The sequence below is a fragment of the Camellia sinensis genome, chromosome 1 (genome assembly GCF_055761805.1).
Source record: "Camellia sinensis isolate YWXY chromosome 1, ASM5576180v1, whole genome shotgun sequence".
In the NCBI taxonomy this organism is placed as follows: domain Eukaryota; kingdom Viridiplantae; phylum Streptophyta; class Magnoliopsida; order Ericales; family Theaceae; genus Camellia; species Camellia sinensis.
The window spans coordinates 32065274-32088149 of record NC_138961.1 but is presented as its reverse complement, the minus strand read 5'-3'; the positions used below and the strand labels follow the sequence as shown (position 1 = coordinate 32088149).

The window sequence follows — 22876 nt, the reverse complement described above, 5'->3', positions numbered from 1 at the left end:
CATTCAAATCCAATTATACATAGAGTATTTTCAAAATAGAAGAAAAGTTGAAAAGTAGTAGAATTATGAAAAAAATAATCATATAATGAAGTTTGAAGGTGTTTGATATTTTTGAAGGTGCTTGAATTCCGGAAGGTGTTTGCTTGTTTGGTATATGTAGGCTACTATGTGATGTTTAATAAGTTTGGGAGGGTATTTTCGGTATACGAAAAATGTAGAAAATATATGTACTCTTTAGATTTTTAAAATAGTAGTAGATTACCATCACAAGAACACAATTTATGGGCATTAGAGAAAAAATTTATACGACAAAATACACTTTTTAACTTTTAACTTTCACTTAAATTCTACTTTAATTTATCATATTTCAACTTTCACGGAAACTTTGAACAATGAGATGACAGGAAGAACATATTGAAACATGAGTTAAAATTGAGTGAAAATTTTAATTTACTTTAAAATTTTCAATAATGCCAGGTATTAGGGTGAGAGAAACTAGAGCATTGGACAAATAGCCCACCAGTCACAGGTCCAACCAAACTCTGATACCAAGTTGAAATGGCCAGCCCACAATTCTCCTTAAAACTCAGGTATTAAGGTGAGAGAAACTAGAGCTTTATAACTAGCACAGATGGGACAATTTCAAGCGATGTGGGACACATTCCAACATATACCGATAAAAAATTATTGAAAAAAATTACTTAAAAAGCCACATGAGTGAAGCATATTTATTCTGATTGTGACCCACATCATATCAACTTTAAATCTATGCTAAAAAACTTATTCTCAAGATACAAATTCCGGGTATATAGCACTAATATTTTTCCAAAAAAAATCATGTTTAAAGGCATACTCTAGGAATCAGATGCTTTGGAATTAGAATTGTCAAATGCTTATTCTGTTTTCAGAGAATGTTTTGTGAACAAAAGAGTAAAGCACATTCCTTAATAAAGGGCATACACATAGATAGATGGAATTTTGCCTGCATGTTTCAGCTTAAACCAGTCGAATTTGTGGTTCAGAATTCCCATCATCACCTATCTTTGCTTGCTTATTCTTCAACTGTTTTTGTTTCTCAGACTTAGAACAACACAACTTTCTATATGTTTAAGAACACAGTTGGGAATTCTTATTCTATTCTTGTTTTATACCTTCTGATAAGAGCCGTGGCATCTTATTCCATTAATCAGGATCTTCATTACAGAGAAGAACATATACAGAGGTGATCTGTGATCTAACCTCACATTAAAATGAGATTGAAATCGCATCGAGATTCTAAATTTGATTTTTTCTCATAATTTTAATTGATATACATGGTTTAGAACACGGGCAAGTATTCGTGTTCTACTCTACATGGATTGGTCAAATGTGACCCTACCTTAAAAATGTTAACCAATATCGAGACTGTAAGTTTCAAAATAATTCATTTTGGTAATTGAATCAGACTCCATTTTTATTTTTGAAAATCTTGGGTTATGCAGATGGCCTATTAGAAAATGGCATATTGTTTATACAAAGATGGTGTACAGAATAAATCATATTTCTCTACTATTATTGTTTAGTTAGAGCATTTTTAGAGCCCATTAGTGTCAGAATATTAGTCAGTTAGCAAAGTAATACTTTTATTTCTTCTCCAATGGTGTGGTTATCTGTATTGTTAGCTAAGAAATTTGTTAACTTGCTCGCCAACTGTGACTACACACTTAGCAAACATAGAAGGGACACACTGATCGAAGGAGAAAGAGTGCCTCCTGCCTGTACCATTTTTGCCATTTTCATTTTTGGCCATCTTACTTTGGAAAAAAAAATATTATTTTATTGTATATAGTTGTTTTTTATATTTACATAATCTACCATTTAACACACATAACCATACCATTGGAGTGCTTGCACACTCTCTAAACTAATCAACACCTTACACACACAAATGGGTTTCACTTTTCACATTTTTTTGTCATATAAAACTTTTTAACCATCCCATTGGAGATGCTCTTAATTACATACTTTTATTTCAGAATTCAGAAAGTCAATCGTTACTAAATGCAAAAAATGATAATTTATTCTTTATCGAACGTCTTTGTTAGATTGTTTATTTCTTTCATATTATTGACCAAAAAAAAAGTCATTGATTAGTGATTCATTTAAATGCTTAAGTTATTAGATAGGATGATAATTTTATTATACTGTAATTAGATTATTGATCACTTATTACTTTGTTAAATGCTTAAATTATTAGAAGCGTAAGTTACTTTTGTTATTGGTATCTCAATATGTTAGTGATTGAGGCCGAAATGTATAATATTGAAGTCGACAATTGAGATTTTTTAACCCTCTTCTTGATGTAATTTTGTACATTTTACTACTGTTTGATGTGAATCAGATTGAATGCGTTTGGAGTACAAAACGAGCAAAAAAGATGAAATTTTAATAGAAAAGTCATTCTCACACATGCAGCCTCTCATTTTGAAATTCAACATATTCTGAAAAATCCACATGTGTGGAGGGTTTTCCCACAAGCGCGGTGACATTTCCCGCACGTGTGGCCCAATCTTGTTTTGCGTTCATAACTTTCTAAACGTATTTTGAGGCCTGCAAGGTATAAAAAGAAGAAAAGAAACCTGGAGAATGGTTCTAATATTTTTTCAAAGAAAAAGAAAGGCTAGGGTTTGGAGAGAGAAAAGCTTGAAGTTTCAAGAATGTCTTCTATGGTAATTTCCCCCTATACCTCTTCCCACTCCCACTCCTTTATGAGTAGTTAGTCTTCTATTTTCTGGAGTTTTAATGGAACCTTAGCCATATAAAGAGATTTTTCTTAGAATTTGATTGTGTAATGATTTGAACAAATATATGGATGTTTTAGAATTTTATAATAATATTTCTTTTCATCTTTTTAAATATTTTACTTTATGTGATTGTTAAATACTTTTCATACATTCGTTTTCTTTGTATTTGTATTCAAAGTACGAGACGAGTCGTATTACGAGAGACGAGTGGTGTTGCTACTATAGTTTTGAGCGAACGATTCATGCTACTTGAGATGATTCATGCCTATGCGTTGAATGCGACAATTCTCTTGATCAATGTTTTAAACTTGTAGTTGTGAAATATTGGATAGTTCAACCCGGATTGCAATTGATGACTGATAGCAAATCTTATTTATATGACTCATGGTGAATTTTTGTTCTAAGATTTTTCCAAAATCAATATCTCAAATCCTAATTTTAATTGTTAATTCAATTTCTCAATTTCATTTTAATTCTCATTTAATCATATTATCCATCAATCTTTTTATCAAAATTAATTTAAAATTTTAATAATTAAATTAGTTTAATTTCACAATTGTCCATATTGATCAATACCTAACTTTGCCATTATTCTAAAGGATTTAAGCATAATTTAATGTTTACTTTGATGTGCCGAGCGACCCATCAACTACATCATGTGTACCAAAATTCTTTACACGACAGGTTCTATTTGCATGACATTAATCCCACTGATGCTTGACATAAAATGAAAAAAATTAATATTTGTCATCAGATAAATTTATCTACTTCTTAATAAAAATGTTCTATGTGGTGGATTCAAAAGATGAAAGGTGAAAGAAAACAAAAAAAAAAATATTGAAATTTATGTAACACATTAGCTCATCTCATTTACCGGTTGGATATGGCTTGTGTCTAAGGTTTTGACTAGAATTGTAAATGAACAGAATCGTTTGTGAATAGACTTAAGTTCGGCTTGGTATAGGTTCGTTTGAACTTGATTCATTAAATTTTTATAGTGTTTGGGTTTGAACTTGAGCTCGTTAAAATTTTAATAAATAAATCCAAGCATACACAGGCTCGGCTCTAAGATTTTCGGGGTCTAAAACTGATAATCAACTAATAAATTTTTGAGGCCCTTCCCATTTGTTTTTTTTATTGAAAAAAAAAATTGAAAGTAAAGGACAAAAGATTTGTGTCAAAATTATAAAAAATACTTATCATTATATTACAACAACTAACAAGTATCACTTGATACTCGCTTTTCTTACATTTTTAAAAGCAAATAAATCAATAATACTTGCAAAATCTTTTTTTTTTTTTGCAAAATTATTTTCAATGCATGACAATGCTAATTATTTTAAATGGGTCTTTCAATTTTTTAATGGATCAATTTATTTTAAGTTAATTTGGGCCTTCCTTAATTTTTTTTGGACTTAAAATATACTTAATATATTATACTAAACTATAATAGGAGAGGCCCTTTTTGGGTCTATTTTCAATGGATAACAATGCTAATTTTTTTGAATGGGCCTTTTAATTTTTTAATGGGTTAATTTATTTTAAGTTAGTTTAGGTCTTCTTCAATTTTTTTGAACTTATATTTTACTAAACTATAATAGGAGGGAGTCCATTTTTTGAGTCTATTTTGAAAGGCCCTAGGCCATGGCCTTGTGGGATTATGCCCAGGGCCGGACCTGAACATACTAAAGATGGGCTCGTTTAACATTTATTTAAATAATAGAATAAATATATTAAATAATATAAAAATATGCATACAAAATAGGATAAATATGTTATTTATATATTTAAATAATGTAAATGTAAATAATAGCTAAATTATATAATATAAGAAAAAAACATTATGAAATCTTTGAGCTTGAAACTCTTAATACAATTTTTTCAATTTTTTTTAGTTTATAAAATATAAATACACATGTCATTCAATCATTGGTTGATTATGTTTCAAATCTATTTAATAATTGATTATTTAATTCATACCGTAATAATTATCAAATCACTTCAATTTGGAAAGTAAATTAATTTTTGAATTGTTATTAATTTCAAAACACATTTATTTTAATGATTTATTATCAATATGGTAATGTTTGTATAAAAATGGATATATTTTTGAATTATTTATACTAAAAAATAATCCAATTTATTATATTTTTATTTATAAACAAGCTCGTACTATGAAGAATATTACGCATAACATGGACAACGTATGTTTTTTTTAAATATAAAAACACACATGTCATTTAATCATTGGTTACTATGAAAATTATTATGTGTAGTACAATTTCATAATAAATTTTTTTGTTAGAAGTTAAAATCTTTGCAATTTAATTTATAAATTCGTGCTATAAACTGAAAATATTCATAAAAAAATCATCCGTACATGGAAGCAAAAATCATAGCATGATATAAAACCTAGAGATGACAATTTGAAACTGGCCACGAAGTGCGGGTTTTCCCTGAAAAATACCCCCGACGGGACGGGAATGATATTTAAAATTCAATCCCCGAACAGATTCGGGCCGGGGACGGGGATAAGTGTCCCAGCCCCGTACCCGGCCCCGTCCCCGTTCCCCGGCTCGGTTTGTCCCTGAAATGAAATTACCAATTTACCCCTAGATATATATATACACACACTGTGACCTAACCAAACCAAACCAAACCCTCATCTCATCCTCTCCAGTTTTCTCTCTCTCTCTCTCTTCCCTCTACTCTCTCTCGACGTCGATCATCGATCATCACGTCTATCGTCGATCATCACTGTAACCAAACTAGATCTGGTGGAGTTCACGACGTCGATCATCACTGTCCATGACGCCGGAGGAGTCCTTCCGTCGTCCATCGCCACTATCGCGACGCAGTCAGCCACAGCCACCCATCGCGACGCCGATGATGCTCTCAGATCGTCCATCGCCACCGATCGTCCTCCTCCATGAACTCCACCAGATCTAGTCTCTCTCTCTCTCTCTCAGATCTTTCTGTCAAATTTTTTTTTTTATTTTATTTATTTATTTATTTTTTATTCTGTATGTTGTTGATCTGGTTGAAAATGTATGTGATGTTGTTGATCGTCTATCTCTCTCTCTTTCTCTCTCTCTCTCTCACTTTAGTCTCTTGATGTTGTTGATCTTTCTGTATGTTGTTGAAAATGTATGTGATGTTGTTGATGTTGAAACAAATTTAGGTGGGGAATTTTCGGGATCGGGGAAACCCGATTCCCGATCGGGGGCGGAGGTGGGGAGAGGGAAAGGTGCCCCGTCGGGGATCGGGGCCGGGGACGGGGCCATGTTCACCATCGGGGATCGGGGACGGGGAGTGTGATCCCCGCCCCGCCCCGCCCCGTTGCCACTCCTAATAAAACCCGTGCACAAGTTAATTAACACTAAAATATAATTTATTTTTAAATTTTAACCAGTTTCAAAATTATAACCAATCAAATTAAAACTCATTAATAAATATACTAGCTTTTCTTACGTGTGTTAGACTGAATATATTCAGAAATGTTATTTATTTATTAAAATTACAAAGTAACTGATGTAATATATTATAAAATTAAAATTAATATATAATACACTCTAATACAATATTCATTGTTATAAGATTTTGAATATTTTGAATTTTTATTATAGTTGCTACTAAATACCAAGTTTGCTAAGTAAATTGACATTATATTAAAGTAATGAAATGATAATATTTGAAATTTAATTTCTTTGTTATAACAAGATTTTTAGATATTTTTTTAATTATGAAAGCGTTAATTTAAGAATAAAAACTTAGTACCCATACATAAGTTTATATAACTTAAAAAATAAGTCCGTACATGAGTTTCAATATAAAGGAATTATTAAGAATGAGTTTACAAATTAAAATTCATTTTTATTAAATTCATTCCCAAATATAAATTTTATTTATAGCACGATATGATTTTATTATAAATAAAAAATTATTACTCTAATGTAATGTAATTTTACTTAACAAAATTTTATTGAATAATGTAACCATTTTAGTATGATTAATTTAATGAGATAAATACATACTTGATTAATGTTTTAAAGTTGTCAATTTCTGTAGTTATATCAGTATATCTTCCATGGCAACTGAAACTATTATACTATTTTATTAATGATTAAATGAATAAAAAATATTAAAATTTAATGTAAAATTGACATTCAACTAAAAGTGTATTGAACATTTTATTATAAATATCTTTCCAACTTAAAATTAAAATTTTAGTTTAGATAAATTTTCAATTTATAGTTAATTGTGAGTTTATGAACACTCCAACACTACTTTTGAATATTCATATTGACGATCCGGCTGAACGAATGTGGTGACGCTAAAATGTAATATTAATTTTTGCAAAATAAGATTTTTTATTACATTAATCAATTTTCAAAATTTTATTTTAACAACATATAGAGCTGTCTCTATAAATCATCTTATTAGTGTAACATTGAAACAAAAAAAATAAAATAAATCACTTAGGCTTTTATGAAAAATTTTATAATTAAATTTATTTTTTTTCTTCATGCGTAGTACGAGTTTACTGTTAGTTTATTTATATGTAAATAATAGTTAATTATAGATAATATATTTATAATAGTGGTGGTAGATATTATTATTTTGGTAAAATATTAATTTTTTTTATAGTATGTTTATATATATTGCATATATAATTGTATAATTAAAATTTCAATTGTAATTTTAGTCTCATACGCAAGTATGAATTTTTTTTTTGACTCGTTAAGCCTCTGTTTGGCAAGTTGGTTCTTGGGCTTTTTTGGCTATTTTAGCCACAAAAGACAAAATAGGCTATTTTAGCCATAACAAACAAAACATCACATCCAACCCCATAATCATTACATTCTTCTCTCACAAAAAAACTCAAAAAAGCCAAAAAGCCAAAAAGCCCTTCCCAAACCAAGCTTTTAAGCCCAGGCTAAAATAGCCAAAAAAGCCAAAAAGCCAAAAAGCCAACCCACTTCCCAAACGGAGGCTAAGTCTCGTGAACAAATTCAAACTCGAGTTCAGTTCATTAAATTTTTATTAAATTCAAATTCATTAAAATCTTAATAAACAACTCTAAGTGGGGTTGTCTGGGATTGTACTTTTTGACTTTTTAGACTAAAAAGTAGAGAAAAAAATACGGTTGTTTGCTAAATATATAATTGCCTACTGACAGTGATGGTACCGTCATGCATACGGTTGGTAGCAAGATGTATAGGACCAGATTGCCTACGGTGTTGTTCGGCTCGTGGGGGCCCACCATGTGTCCCGTTTTGATAATCAGAACCGTTTAATGTGTAAAACTCGCCGAGTACTATACATTTGTAAAACATCTCATTGATTGAATATCGATAGCTATTTGATTGGATTAGTTTTTTTGTCAACCGTTACTTTGTGTACCGTCCATTTTTTTATGCAAAACTAATTTGATCATATAGTTATCGATATTCGATTAACGTGATTTTTTACAGGCATATAGTACTCGACGATTTCTACACATTGACGGTTCAGATTATCAAAAAGGAACCCGTGATGGGCCTCCACGAGCCGAACAACATCGTCCTGTGTATCATGAAAAGTGCATCCGACTGTCTAATGTGTACCAGTAGCACTGCAGACAGCACATCACTTCAATACACTTTTTGACTTGTACTTTTTTTTGTAAATTTATTTTTTTAATATATATTTTTTTGTGAATAGTGATAATTTTTTATCTTTTTTCATGAATGCCAAACCAGTCTTAAAATTCGACTTATTTACCGTCCTAACCTGACAAAAAAAAACTTGCTGAACTTAATTAATGGAGGGCTTGAACACTATTTTCACGAGCGAACCGATACCATCCCTTATATCAGTTTATATTTAACCATGGTTGGCAAGCATAGAAGTGATGCTGTCACCATCTTGAATTAGGTTCTATTCAACCAACCCTCAGAGAGAGAGAGAGAGTGATGGCATCACTTTGGGACCAAAAACATTGCAAACAGCTGGAGATTAGTGTCTCTTTGTGCTTTTTAATAAATCAAATGCTTTGCACAACACAAAGGATCCGAATCGCCCATGAAGCCCCCCCAACCCATCCCATCCCCACCCCCACTGAAAGAGAAGCCTACCTTTATGTTTATCCATCCACCACAACAAAGGTCCCCCCAACACTAATCACCTACAAAGTAATAACCATTTTTAGGTACCAAAACTATTTAGGAAAAATGACTTTTATGTGGAAATCTAAATTCATTGACATGTTTGATTTGGATTCTAACAATTTAATGATATCTCACCACTACAGGTCATTATTTGTCGTGAATACGCGTGGTCTCTGTGAGCAGATTTTTATCCAATCTAACCCAAGCTTGTATTCCAAACGGACTAGCTTGAATGAGGCTTTGGTTGGACCTGAGTTTAGGGTTTGAAACCTAACTTTCTAACTGACCAATTGTCCATACAAGAAATGTGAAAAAAATGAAAAAAATATATACTTAAAAATATAAGTTTGAATCTTAAATTGTTTGGCTAAGTCCTCCCATTTGACAAAGGTGACCCACAAGCCCGTTATGTTTTTTTTTAGTAACTTTCCTCATAAAAATTGTATTTTTTTTACGATGTGCAAATGCATATTATTGCATTTCTCAATATTAACTACGTTAATTAGAATATATCTAATCCTTGATATTACTGAAATAGAATTGTTAAAAATTAACCTTACCACTCCTATTCCAATTATGAAAATAATATTTCTTCTATTTTTCCCCATAAAATATCACATTAAAATTTACAAGCAAGAGAGATGATCCATGGTTTGACTTGAGCTAGCCTATCCCTGTATATGAGACTCAAAAGTTAGTCCCATATGAACAAATTAATGAAAAACATACTAGTTATACCACTTTGAATATTGCCAAACACCACCATGTGGCCAACAAAATGAGACAGCACCCAATAATTAAAGGATCTCCTGTAGACATATTGCCTTTTTCTCATTGCTGTCCTCCCAATAATTGTACCGTACAACTATTGATTATGCCCCCCTCTTCTCAACCATTTTTGAATGATCATGCCCTATAATTATCTCGTATCTAAAATTCAAATTAATGCCAACAAAAACACTAGCTTGAAGGGCCATAAACAAATCCAGTCTGAATAGTTCGCTGTTAAAACTTGATTTAAATATTTAATGAATTAAAAAAATGTGTTCAAATTTAATTTCTTGATTACATAACGAGTCAATTTTAAATAATTTTTTAAAGAATCGAACATTAGTTTAGCTCGAATAGTTTATTTTTTTATTTTTTATAGTGTACATAGCCAAGTAGTAAGTTACACAAATTTTGCTGAAAAACTTAATAAGTCCAAAATATATATTTAAGTTTGACTTGTTTACTTAATGAGTCGATTTCAAAATACGATTATTTTCACTTGTAAATTTTAAAAAAAATTTCAATTAAGTGTAGATTTTTAAATAAATTATAGATAAGTGATAAATTTTATACACTTTAATAATTAAATTCATAACCCTTTTCATGAATCAATAATAATTTTCTAATACTTCCACTGTTTGGCAACTTTCCCTAAATTTTTCTCTATTATAATTATTTGAAATCTTTCTTGTTATTTGACTGTTGAGATTATGCATTATTATATGCTTTTGTTAATTTGTTTTTGAACCCTTTTATACATATCTGGCATACATTAATTTATTTCATCCTTTTATCTTTTTTAGGTCACATTAATCAACATATTCTCTCTATTTTTCTATACATATTTTTATAAATTTTTATAAAAAGTCAAAAAATATATTTATTTAGAATATTCCAAACAACCCAATCTCATGAGAACGTATTGAAGTTGAAGATATCTTTCTTGTTATATTAATTATTGTGTTAATACTTTTTGTCATATGCTTTTGTTAAATTTGTTATTTAGTGTATGTACCAATTAATGTATTAACTAGTGTATTAATATTAGTTATGACATTATTATTAACTCCACTCATTATACAAATTATACAAATTAATACATATAGTATTATTCATAAGAAAAATACTTGATAGCTTTAATTTGTGTGATCCAAAAAACTCAAATATATCAAAACGATATTATTATATCTAAAAAATGACGTTACTTGAAATATTCAAACCATTCAACCTATGAAAATTTGAACTACTAACGGTCTCATAAAGGAAGAAACCCTTTTATACAGTTGACCATTATACTTAACGCAAGTCATTAGGTAGTGTCGTGCTTCCGAATAAGAAAAATGATCCTCCATTTTGAAGGGTTGCTATGCTGTTATCATTTTTTAACTTTTAATGTGAATCCACACAACATCTGCCACGCGTATACTCACGGTATAAATATCTTATTTAGACACTCACGTAATAAATATCTTATTTTGATAAATATATTTAATTATTTTTTGAATATATTAAAATTGAATAATATTAGAGGCATCAAAAGGTTTATTAAATTTTTTATTAAATGTCTTACATGAGTGTAGGACGTATACCATGTCAGTTCTACATCTATGTGAGAAATTTAGTAAAAATTTGAATTTTTAATAGAACTTTTGCAATATCTAACATTTTTAATTAAAATTTTCGCATGCCATGCCATTGCCTCGGCTAGCATGCCATGCCACTGCCTTGACCAGCATGTTGCAGCACAGGCCACAGTCAGATCTGATCGGATGTGATCAAGGGACATGACCATTCGATCAGATCTATCAAGGCCTACATATAGGTTGTGAAATCAACCATTTCAATCCATCCAAAATATTCAGAAGCATTCCTGCAATTCTCTCTCCGTCATAAGATTCAAGATCTTATTGACAAAGAGATCATAGCTCCAGCAAAAAGATCTCAGGCTACCACTAACCCATTGCCTTCACACCTCAACCTAATCCATACACTACCATTCACCTACAACCCCAACATGTACACTTGCGCGCGTCCTTGGCAGCTTGGTTGCTTGGCCTGCGCGCGGCCTTCGCAGCATGTCAAGCCTACAGCCTTGGTAGCATGGCAGCTTGGCTTGCGAGCGGACTAGGTAGCGTGGCATGCCCGCGGCCTAGGCAGCCATGAAATTGGGGTGTGACTTAATGATCTAGTAGCTACATCGTAGGGTGTAGTGAGTGAGGGGTTAATGGTTCGAATTGATGGAACAACGGCGACCATTCAGTTGTAATCTAACTATACTAACATATTAACGTTATCTCAAAAAAAAAAAAAAAAAAAAACTCATCTTGTAAATTCTCGAAGAAAAAAGTAGTGACATTCTTATAGTGACAAATAAAATTTTTAAATTTATTATAAAATGCGCAAAGTATATTAAACCCCTTTCAACTATCGATCATTTATATTTTATTTTTTAATATTTTAAACTCAACAATTACTTCTTCAAACTATCTGAATTTGAACATTAATTCATTATGTTAGTCATCTATTAGATATTTGAATGAAAAATTATCAAGTGATGTACAAATGATGATTATATTAAATTTTATGATTAAATTATCCTATTTTATCTTTTGTAAAAATTTAATATAATCATTATTTGCATAGCACTTAAATTTTTCTATCTAAATATTTAACAAATGACTAACAGAAAAACTTAATATTCAAATTCAAATAGTTTGAGGGGTAATTGTTGAGTTAAAAAAATTAGAGGAATAAAGTGTAAATATGATCGATAATTTGACAGAATTTAATATAATTTGCCCTATAAATTTTTACAATATTTTATTTTATTTTTTAAAAAATGCTAAAAATAGTTCTAGGGATTTTTACTAGTGTTAATATTTTTATTTTATTTATTTATTTATTTTTATAAAAAGTGCATTGTAGTGAATTAAAATGTGTAAAATTATCTTGAAATATGTAAAAATTATATTAAAATGTTAATTTTTTAAATATTTTATGGCATGTATCGACAACCTTAAAGGAAAATTAGTCTAAGGTTCCTTTCTCACTTTTTGTAATGGAAGAGATCCACAAAATTATTTTTTAATGTCTAAGGTCCCTATAGAGAAATTTGATATCCAATTCTATTCTAACCTGAAAAATCGACACTGTATGAAGTCATCTTCTCACACAAACGCACACTCTCTCTACTTTCTCTCTCTAAAACTATATATATCTATCTTTCTCTGAAACAGTGCCCTCCTACATCAATGGTAGCTGGGTTGGTATCCAACGGCGATTTCTCTGCTGCAAAGTCTCCAGTCGTCCGATAAGAGCATGATGCTTGCGACTGGATTTCTCTCCCGGCGATCTTCGAGAACCTTCCCGGCCTTCTTCAGCGCGTCGCTGGAACTCGACGTGCCTTGGCTGAAAACAATGGCAAGAATAGATCGAAACGAAGGAATGCCAACTTCCAGATTCCTTATCCAGTCCACGATCATGGCCTGGTACACTGTCGAAGAACACGAAACGAACTCGATGTCGCCAATCCCAAGAGCTTCTCTGACAGACTTCTAGTTCAGAAAATTCTCCATGTTTGCGAAGTCATAGCATAGGTCACCCTCGCATTTCTTTCTGATATCGTAGTACCGCAAATCATAAATGTAACGAATTCTCATTGTTGTGGGGGAAAAAAATGTAGGATAAAACTGTTAAGAGTGTGATATATAACTTACATTAGCATCGCCAACGATGGACATGATCTTGTTAAATATGGCATTGCAAGCAGAATATGCAGACATGCAAGAGTTTTCTCCGTTGGCACCTAATGCAGGAATTCTAATAATTCTACTAGAATGTAAAGACACATACGGTACTTTGCGCAAAGGAGATTAAATTTCATCTGCAGGAACTGGTCAGGCCTCTGCTTTGAACTGAAATTTCTCTGGGTTGGTCCAGAAAAATTCTCTGGTTTGAACTGAAATTTCTCTAGGTTGGTCTAGAGAAATTCTCCGATTTGGATTGAAATTTTCTCTGGATTAGTCCCTGATATTAAGATTTTTCAGCATAGAGTTTGTCATTTATCTTATTTCCATCGTCAACCTCTATGTCATGTTGCATCTCCAAACCACCCCCTGATGTTGAATCGCAAGCTTTGCCCTTTTGTTTGCAGCCATCACCACCTTGTTCACTTGTTCATCCACTCTCTGAATGTGAATTGTATTAGCAGCTGTTTTTAATAATAATATGTGGAAGCTTTGGAAATCAGAGAATTTCTTTGGACCAAACTAGAGAATTTCTCTAGACCAACTCAATTTTCTCTGAAGCAGAGCACTAGTTCAACTCAGAGAATTTCTCTGGACCAACCCAATTTTCTCTGAAGCAGATAAGGATACTACAGAGAAGTTGCGCAGTTGGACCAAGGAAATCCTCATCTACCACCAAACAAGTATAAATGCAGCTTCAAATGATGATGGTGACAACGACAAATATGATACTTCAAGCGAGAATGGCGACAGCAGTGCAAAGGTAGAAGAAGAACCCAAATGTCATGAGGTTGCTCATGAGAGTAATGGTGCAATGGTGAAGAGAGAATCTAAAGAAGTAGTAGTAGTAGTCCAAGCTTGAATGAAACTACTTGTGAAACATAAAAATGTGGTTCCCTTACCACAATGCATTTCTTTCTTTCTTTCTTCTTCTTCTTCTTCTTCTTATTTTAAGTAGTAAAAAAGTGATTATTGGACATGTTATTGGGTATTATCAAGGTGATGTTTCTTAATTTTATTTTATTATATGTGATTGGTTCCCTCAATTCGTTGTTGATCATATTTAAATTATTATTTTGAGGGAGTGGGTTAGTTGGGTTGGTTAGTGGTGATGGTTGGAGGATGTTTAGGGGAGGAGTGGCAGAGGAGAAAGATTCAAATACTCGGTCACGAAATTTCTCTGGAGAGAAACAGAGAATTTCTCTGGGTTTGAGAGAATTTCTCTAGATCAGAATTTCTCTGGATCAAATTGAGGAACCTTAGATATTATGAAAATATTACCTGTCCTTTATAATATAAAGTCTTAATACCAGGGACTCTAAAAAAAAAACCCAACCTTAAAGCTGTAATTAATAAAATCCTTTATTATTTGATATTATTTGATGCTATTTTATACAAATTGAAAAAAGAAAACATTAATCTTCTTCTAAACAATTTTTTTTTTATTATTCCTCAAAAAAATAAATAAAAATGTTTTTTTTAATTTAAATTATACTATTTTTATCTTATAAATTAAAATAAAAATCACATCAAACATTATGACAATTGAAAAAATAATATCAGATACTTGTCATAAACTACACCAAATATAACCATAATATTGGAGAGAAACAGACTCAAAAAAAAAAAAAAAAAAAAATTTGTTTATAAACCATAAAAACATTAGTAGCCATTTGAAATTAAAACAAGTATATATACATTTTTCTAACCCTTCCTTATAGCCTTCAAATAAAAATATCATTTTACCATTAAAATGATATTTGAAGACTTAAATTTCTATATATATATATATATATATAAATATATATATATTTCTTTTTAATACTTTGAAGGATATATGCCCTACGACACTCCTCCATCTCAAGACATCATCACCAAAAGTAACAATTAATTAAAAGCTAAATAATAATAATAATAATAATAAAAAGTCGATGGGGGCTATAGATCTCTCCTCAAATCGACGACGACGACGCTGACGTTGTCCGTACTGTGCCTGGCCAAGGCCAGCTTCGTCAGCAGAATCGAGGCGTCGGAGCAAGCCTTGTCGGAGCTCTCGCCGGCGGCTGCAATGTTGACTTCGCTCCCCGGCGACTGTGGCGGCGACGGCGGCTTCATCGACCTCAAGCACATTCTCGCGACGCCGCACGCGGTTTCGTTCGACACCACGTCCCAAAGTCCATCGCTCGCCAATATCAAACACTCGTCCTCCGCCGTCCGATCCGTTACGGTTACCTCCGGTTCCGGTATAACGAACGGTTTCAGATAATTATCACCTGAAAATATACATATACCAAATACAGATCAGAACATGTAAAAAGAATAACGATTTTGTATTGCAAATTTGATGAATTCTGAGTTCGGAGCATATACCTATTGCCCTAGACATGGCTAAGACTCCGAGTACTCTCGCACCGTCCCAGTATATGACTCTTCCACCGGCGTTTTGAATTCGATCGAGTTCGTCCGGTCGATCAGGCTGTGATTGATACAAAAAACACATAAAATATATGAGAAATCCAGATCTCGATGTTCAATCCAAGTTTGAAGAGATAGGAATTTGAATTGAGGCCTCACCTTGTGATCGGAGGAGAGAGGAATTGCGACGCCGTTACGGCAAAGTACGGCTCGGGAGTCACCGCAGTTGGAGACGATGATCTTCTCCGGCGTCACGACCGCGACGACGGCCGTGGATCCAACGGCGTCGCACTGCGGTGTTTGGAGCTCGCACCTGCAGTTGGAGATAGAGCTTCCGACTCCAACGCCGCTGGACCAATCGGTTACCTCCTTGTCCATACGAGAGAAGCTTCGCTCCATCATTTCCTTCCACGAATCTTCTTCGTGGCTTTCGAGCTCGTCTCTCACTATCTCGTGCAATCGATCTTTGCACTTCATCGCCACCTACAAGAATCAAATCACAAGGAGATCAACAAAACGTTCTTAAAAAAAGAGAAAAAAAAAGAAGGTAGATCGTAAGAAGATTTGATATTTGATCGAGAAATTTACATGTGAGCAACCGTGGCCGTCGTAAACGCCGAAAAAGTGCAAATCCGCCGGATTCTGACTACTCCGGCGGCAAAACAAGGGGTGAATGGCCACAGCGTCTTCCATATCTCTCCTCCTTCCACACACAGAAGTCATGCCTAACTTAGGGCATTTCTGAACCACCTCAGGCTCGTTTGTCACATTTGAAGTCGGAGATGCACACTGTTTCGCAGACGTCGTCTCTGATTCACCATTCTCCACCAAACGACCTTCACTAATCACGCAATTCTCAACTGCTTTCCCGCACTCAGACAGCTTCGAATCTGCCACAAAAACATCCAATTTCCGACGTTTTCTACCGTTCTCCGGCAGCGGCACCGCCATATCTGCTGCAAGAATCTTCAGCTGGTGAATTTCCATCCTCCGCCGCTTCGCCACCCTCAAGCTCGGCTCCGCTGCCTCCGTCGTCGTCTCAGTCTCGCCAACAACTCTGCAACACATCCCAGCCATTACCGAACTATACAAAAACCGAATTGCTTCTTCGAATTCCGATCCAAATCCTGAATTCGAACGGTGAGAGAGAACAACGAAAAGTTGTGTAAACACGAAACAAGAACTACAAGAGAGATTTCGAAGCAAGCTCTCGAGCACCCATTAAAATGAAGCTTTAGAGTGGGCCACTGGGAGGGTATTTTGGGGCAGCCCGTCACCGTCCCGGGCAGTATCCGACATGTCCAGTTGGTGTGACGTAGAAACTCTGAATACAATATGAGCGATCCTCACCGTCCATCGTATCATCGATATTCTCTCTCCTCTTGTTAGGGTACCACGTGGAAGATCTTTTTGGGAACGTGGGTACGTGGACCAATGGGATTTCAACACGGACGGGCCAAACCGCCTTTCCTTTACTGACACGCATGTGGTCCTTGGGAAGATAGAAAATTATTCAGTGAACTCATACAAATGTAGGGTATGTTTGGTGAAAAATTTCCAAAAACCTTGTTTGGTTTGAAATTTTTCTAAAATTATTTTTAAAATTATTATTTTTTTTCTTACACATCAATTAATTATTATTATTATTTTTTTTAATCACTTTTTTTATATGTATCTATTCAATTATACCAAAATATCAAATCATTTTAAACTCTCAAATTTTAAAATTATTTTCAAAATACACAATTAAACAAATTAAAAAAATTTCTAAACTCTCCCTAAAATAATTTTTAAAAATTACTTTTTCAAAACTAAACCAAATATATTTATAATATTTTATAATATTACGATTGATAGAAAAAATAAATAAATAAAATATTATATTAAATTATTAAAAATATAATAAATATATTAAATGATAATTAGTTAAAGGGTATACGTGTGATAATGCAAAAATATTTAATAATTTCCCGGGATGACCTTGCCTGTTATTCTTACCTTTTCCACTCTCTCCCAATTTATTTTTTATGCGTTTCACGATCTGTTGCAAAGGATAATCGCCACGTGGCAAGATCGTTGAATACGAGATTCGTGTTTCGTTGATGCTCACTGCTACGCGTTCCGTCCAGGCGCGTCTCACGTGGTACGTGATTTCTTTTTTTTAAAAAAAAAATTATTTTCCTCTATTAAACATAGAATTTTCTACGGAAAAAAAAAAAGAAAAAAGAATTATCTACAAATTCAGCAATTCCTTGTAATTATGGAGAAATTATGGTAGCGTTTGGTTTAGTTTTAGAATTATGATTTGATAATAAAATTATATTTTGAGTTTGTGAGTTATTAAATTATGATTTAAAAGAAAAAATTTGTTTGGTCATCAATTTTGAATCTTTTTTTAAATTTTTGAAATGAATTTTGAAATAAAAAAAATTGTTTGGTTATGAGTTTTGAAAAAAAAATTCAAAATTTTATTTAAAAACTTATAACTCATAACCAAACAAATAACTCAAAATTTTATTGAAAATTCTATTCAAAACATAACTAAACCCTTTTTAAAATTCAATTCAAAAAAATAATTATTAAAAAAATAATTTTTTTATTTAGAATTGTATTTGAAATACTAAAAAATATATTATTTTTTGTTAAAAAAATATTCAGATAGTGCTTCAAAATTACTTTTGATTGTTTATTTTTTTAATTGCTTTGTTTAAAAATACTTTTTTATTTTTTAAAAATTACTTTGACGAATTAATTTTTTTTAATTTTAAATAAATGGCTAAATAATTTGCCATTTTGGTCAACAAAATAATTTATATATTTAAAAAATATAAAAAACAAATATAATTTTTTCCCCTTCAAATAACAAGTGCTAATTGTAAAAAAAAAAAAAAAAAAAAAAAAAAAAAAAAAAAAAAAAAAAAGAAGAAGAAAAACCACCTATTTTGGTCAACTAGTCAGATGTCCGAGTAGATCTAAAAATTCAAAAACTGTCTGGGCAGATGTCCGGAAGAACGATCGGGTAGAATAAAATTCAAAAACTCTCTGGTTATCAAACATGTTTTCAAATGTATTTTGAAATATTATTTAGAATCATATTTTGAAAACTATAATCAAATAGAATGTTGAAATATGAGGGTGAATCATGATTCTAGAATGAAACCAAACAGAGTCTATACCTTTGTCTGTGAAATATGAATCAGGCCTTTGTTGATAACAAACTTGACTTATAGGCAGGGGTATAAATTGGTCCGACCTGATCCAGTCCATTGGGGTTTGGGGTTAGGCTGGTCCACTGTTGAGCCACAGGCTCCTATCAAAATTTGGGTCTTAGGCTAGGCCCAAGCCCAGGGGGTTCTCGGGCCTCGAGCTGGTTGGCGGGCCAGGTCGAGCCAGCAAACCTTGGCTTGGGCTTGGGGCAGGCTTGGGTCGGGTTTGACCATTTATTTATTTATTTTACCAAAATTTTATTTTTTTCATCGAAAATGATGTTGGGCCTCCGTCAGGTCGGGTTGGTCCTTAAGCAGGCCGATGGACTGGGTTTATGGGTTGGGTCAAGTCGGGCTTCGAAACAAATGGCCCAGGCCTAAGGTCTTGGGCTTGGGCCGCACCGGGCCACGGGCGGGCTTCAGATAGGTCGCGGACTGGTGGGCCAAATTTATATCACTACTTATTAATTTATTTAAGTTATATCATCACTCTTCTCAGCTTTTTACATATTTTTTCATAATAAATAAAAAAAATCAATTTGTAAGTCACTTCTCAAAACAACTCTCAATTCACATTTTGGCTTTATAATTATTTTTTTTTTGAAAATTTCGAACGTTAAGTTATTAGATTTTTATTTTGATCTAATTATCACTTGCCATTCAATTAGTTAACAGAACATACCACGTGAAATTGACTAGAACCTGAGTTAGCTTAATTATCTCTTTTATATACATTTATGGTTATTTGGGGTATGATTTATTTTTTAATTTTTATTATTATAAAAAACTATGTAAAAAATAGAAAGAGGATGTAATAAAATAAACTAATAAACAACTTACTTGGAGTGTCCAAAAGAAGCCTTAGTTAGGAAGGAATTTAGAGAGTTGATCCTTGCTAAAGATAAAAATTAATTATTTCTCACTCATTATAAAACTTTGTTGTAATGAGCTTCATTTTTCACATTACGGGCTCTTTTTGGATTGGTAGGTTGTTGGGTTGGTATTATTTGATGAATTATAACAGTTTGTTTGTTATAATTATGTTTTTTTACATTTGTAAATATTCTACCGATTTACAATATATATATATATATATATTGACGTGAACCTGGATTAAATAGTGTAAGATATTGATAACGCAGTGGGTAAAAGAATTCAAATCATACCTTGTGTAAAAGAATCTGAAACGAAGAATCTTGTGGGTAAATCATGTGCTTGACAACCACAAACTATGAACTCCCAACAATGGAGTAATACCACAGTATGAGTATCACCCACTCTAGTCACAGTGCAAAGGCTTAATCGTTTTACATGTGGGAGAGTTAGAGAGAGAGTATGGGAAAAAAAGTTATGGGTAAAAAATATGTAACGTATCTAATGTTTTATATATTCAAATATATAATCAGATATATAACCATATATATCCATATGTCCATATCTCCTAAGGATAAGATAGATGTAGATAGATAGAGGGTTATTCTAACAAATAGGATTATCAAGAAATCAAATTCAAATTACATGGGTAATTTGAATGGTCTATGGGTTATGCCACATGGGCGCTCAAAGTCGGGTTCGATACCCGGCCCAATTTCCAACATCTCCCACTCATACATGAGTTGGCATGACACTGCCACATCTTTATATCAATCTCCCTAATTATTTAACAATTGCATACTAGCTAATGAACCGTGCGATCGCTGAGAAATACCTGCATGTGGGAGCTCTATACTAGAACTTAAAAATGAGCCAGCATAGAGACATCAATCCGAAAATAAAAATAATGTCTCATATACCCTAGACCCATCTAATTACATTGGTCCAAAAAACATCTCTAATCCCTCAAAAGAGCATGTTTGACCCTCTCAATTCTTGCAATATATTCACACTCAATTCGCCTCTCATACAGAGCGATGTGAGTTGCCTACAGTGAATATACAACAGTGGTGTAATATTAGATGATCTTCCCTTTGCCCTCATGCCATTTAGTTTAGGATTGATTGCTTTCCCAGTCCCTTAAGGCCGAATCATACATGACCGCAGGTAACATACTAAAGTAGCAGAACATCAACCCCTTACCTTATGACATAGTCAAAAGTCACAAAAAGGTACATAAATGAAAGTCATATCAATAATGACACGCAAGACTCACACGGTAAGTAAACATGGATCCATTCTCTCACTTTATTACTCGGTCACCAAGCATATGTAGTATGAATACATGCTACGGTAGAGTAACTCTTCCAAAGTGTGACGTCATACTCAATACACCGTACAGATTTTAGTCTAGTCGCTTTCTAGCACCTAACCCGAATTCTCTATTTGCTCGTCTTCTAGGCGCTAAATGAGATCTCGCATTTGGCTAATCATAATAGGCACAACATAAAAAGTGGGTACTAACATCCATGTTTGGTCCTTAATACGACCTCATCTTGGTTGTAACCAAGGCGACATACATAGTGGATAATTTAAGCCTCTCTTGGCTCTAAATAAAAATAAACCATTGGCCTCATCCTTGCTCCCTTCTAAGTGCCAAGGACAATTGTTCATGTGAGTGAGTCAATCTTGCCTGCTGACATCATCATCTGCTAATCATTATGACACAAACCATAATAGTGTCAACATCCCATCGTTTTACAACAAATAAGTGATCGATTTTAAAAAACAAGACCACAATCTGCACAATTCTAGATTCCAAGCATAAGCCTATCAGCACCTCTTGCGATAAGCATATACAACGGAATTCACCATGTGCGCTTCATATGAAATGGTTCAAGATCACTACATCTGGCGCAATTACCTCTCTAAAGATATTTTGGTAACCAATCTGCGTTCATTCAAGATGCGCCTAACTAGCGCATTGAATCTTACAAGGGGAAAATTTATATATTACTAATGAGCAAGGTCAATGTCTAAACTACGTAGTTGACCATTTACCAAAGATAACACTCATTATGCCGAATACGCCCACATAGCGTACTTCAGGCTCCCACAACAAAAAAAAAAAAGATCAAGGAATATAGGTCATCTGTTTCTCCCAAAGACAATCCGAGGATTCACTTAATAGCTAAGGCTCTGGCTTTTACCGATAGGTAAGTCAATGCGTTTGCAATTTTGCATTTAGAATTATTCTAGGATATTCCTTATGTAAGTCATTAAAGACAAACCAGGAATTCTCCCAAAACAATCCCTAAGGATCATACATCTGAGCATATAAATTACATCACCCATGTCTATTATATCTAAAATAGAGGATTGTCCACTCGAGGTGGCGACAACCTTATAAATTCTTGGCTCATATTGACTAAATAAGGAAAAACTTGTTTTGGACCATTGATCATGCCTCAGTGGTCTTCATTGATTATCATTGGCCTATCATGGCTCGACGAAATCTAAGAACCACTATTTGGATAACTGTTTTAGGCTGTAAAAAATTTATTGGAACTAACAACCTTTTTGCGCTCCTAACTTTTCACCATAAAAGCAGAAGGTGAATCTCCATGGATTTACTTATCCAATTCTCCAACGAGAAGTTGGGTCACAACGTCCACAAATCAATGTTCCGAACTTATGTCAATCATAGCCTAAGTTGAAATAACCTCACTCCCTAGAAGGAAGTCTTCTCATGGTCTACACCTTTCTCAATGGTGCGACTTTTCGGTATCTAACGAGCCTTATGCCTCAATAATGACTATCTAAATTGCGCATAACTTTATAACAGTTTCACGTCGTAATGGAAAATTAGCCAAATTATAGAAATGGTTACATTGTCTTAAACTGCGCAACATTGATCCACTTTCTAAAAAATA

General features: G+C 32.9%; 1 protein-coding gene across 1 annotated transcript; it reads right to left on the bottom strand.

Annotated features, from left to right (window-relative positions):
• Positions 1-15088: 15088 nt before the first annotated feature.
• Positions 15089-17171, bottom strand: LOC114282344 (protein phosphatase 2C 37). The gene is made up of 4 exons (XM_028224989.2): positions 16453-17171; positions 16024-16347; positions 15820-15925; positions 15089-15722 (listed from the first exon to the last, which is right to left on the bottom strand). Exons 1-4 carry the CDS (start codon positions 16939-16941, stop codon positions 15388-15390), a joined length of 1254 nt encoding a protein of 417 aa, XP_028080790.2. The 5' UTR covers positions 16942-17171; the 3' UTR covers positions 15089-15387.
• Between the last annotated feature and the right edge of the window lie 5705 nt (positions 17172-22876).

What these genes read in the sequence shown, in the direction of transcription:
- LOC114282344 (XM_028224989.2), bottom strand. Translation starts at nt 16,941, where the DNA reads ATGGCTGGGATGTGTTGCAGAGTTGTTGGCGAGACTGAGACGACGACG. An exon ending in CTCTCTCCTCCGATCACAAG is followed by an intron (nt 15,926 to 16,023) that starts GTGAGGCCTCAA and finishes TATCAATCACAG; the next exon opens with CCTGATCGACCGGACGAACT. An exon ending in AGCCATGTCTAGGGCAATAG is followed by an intron (nt 15,723 to 15,819) that starts GTATATGCTCCG and finishes GTATATTTTCAG; the next exon opens with GTGATAATTATCTGAAACCG.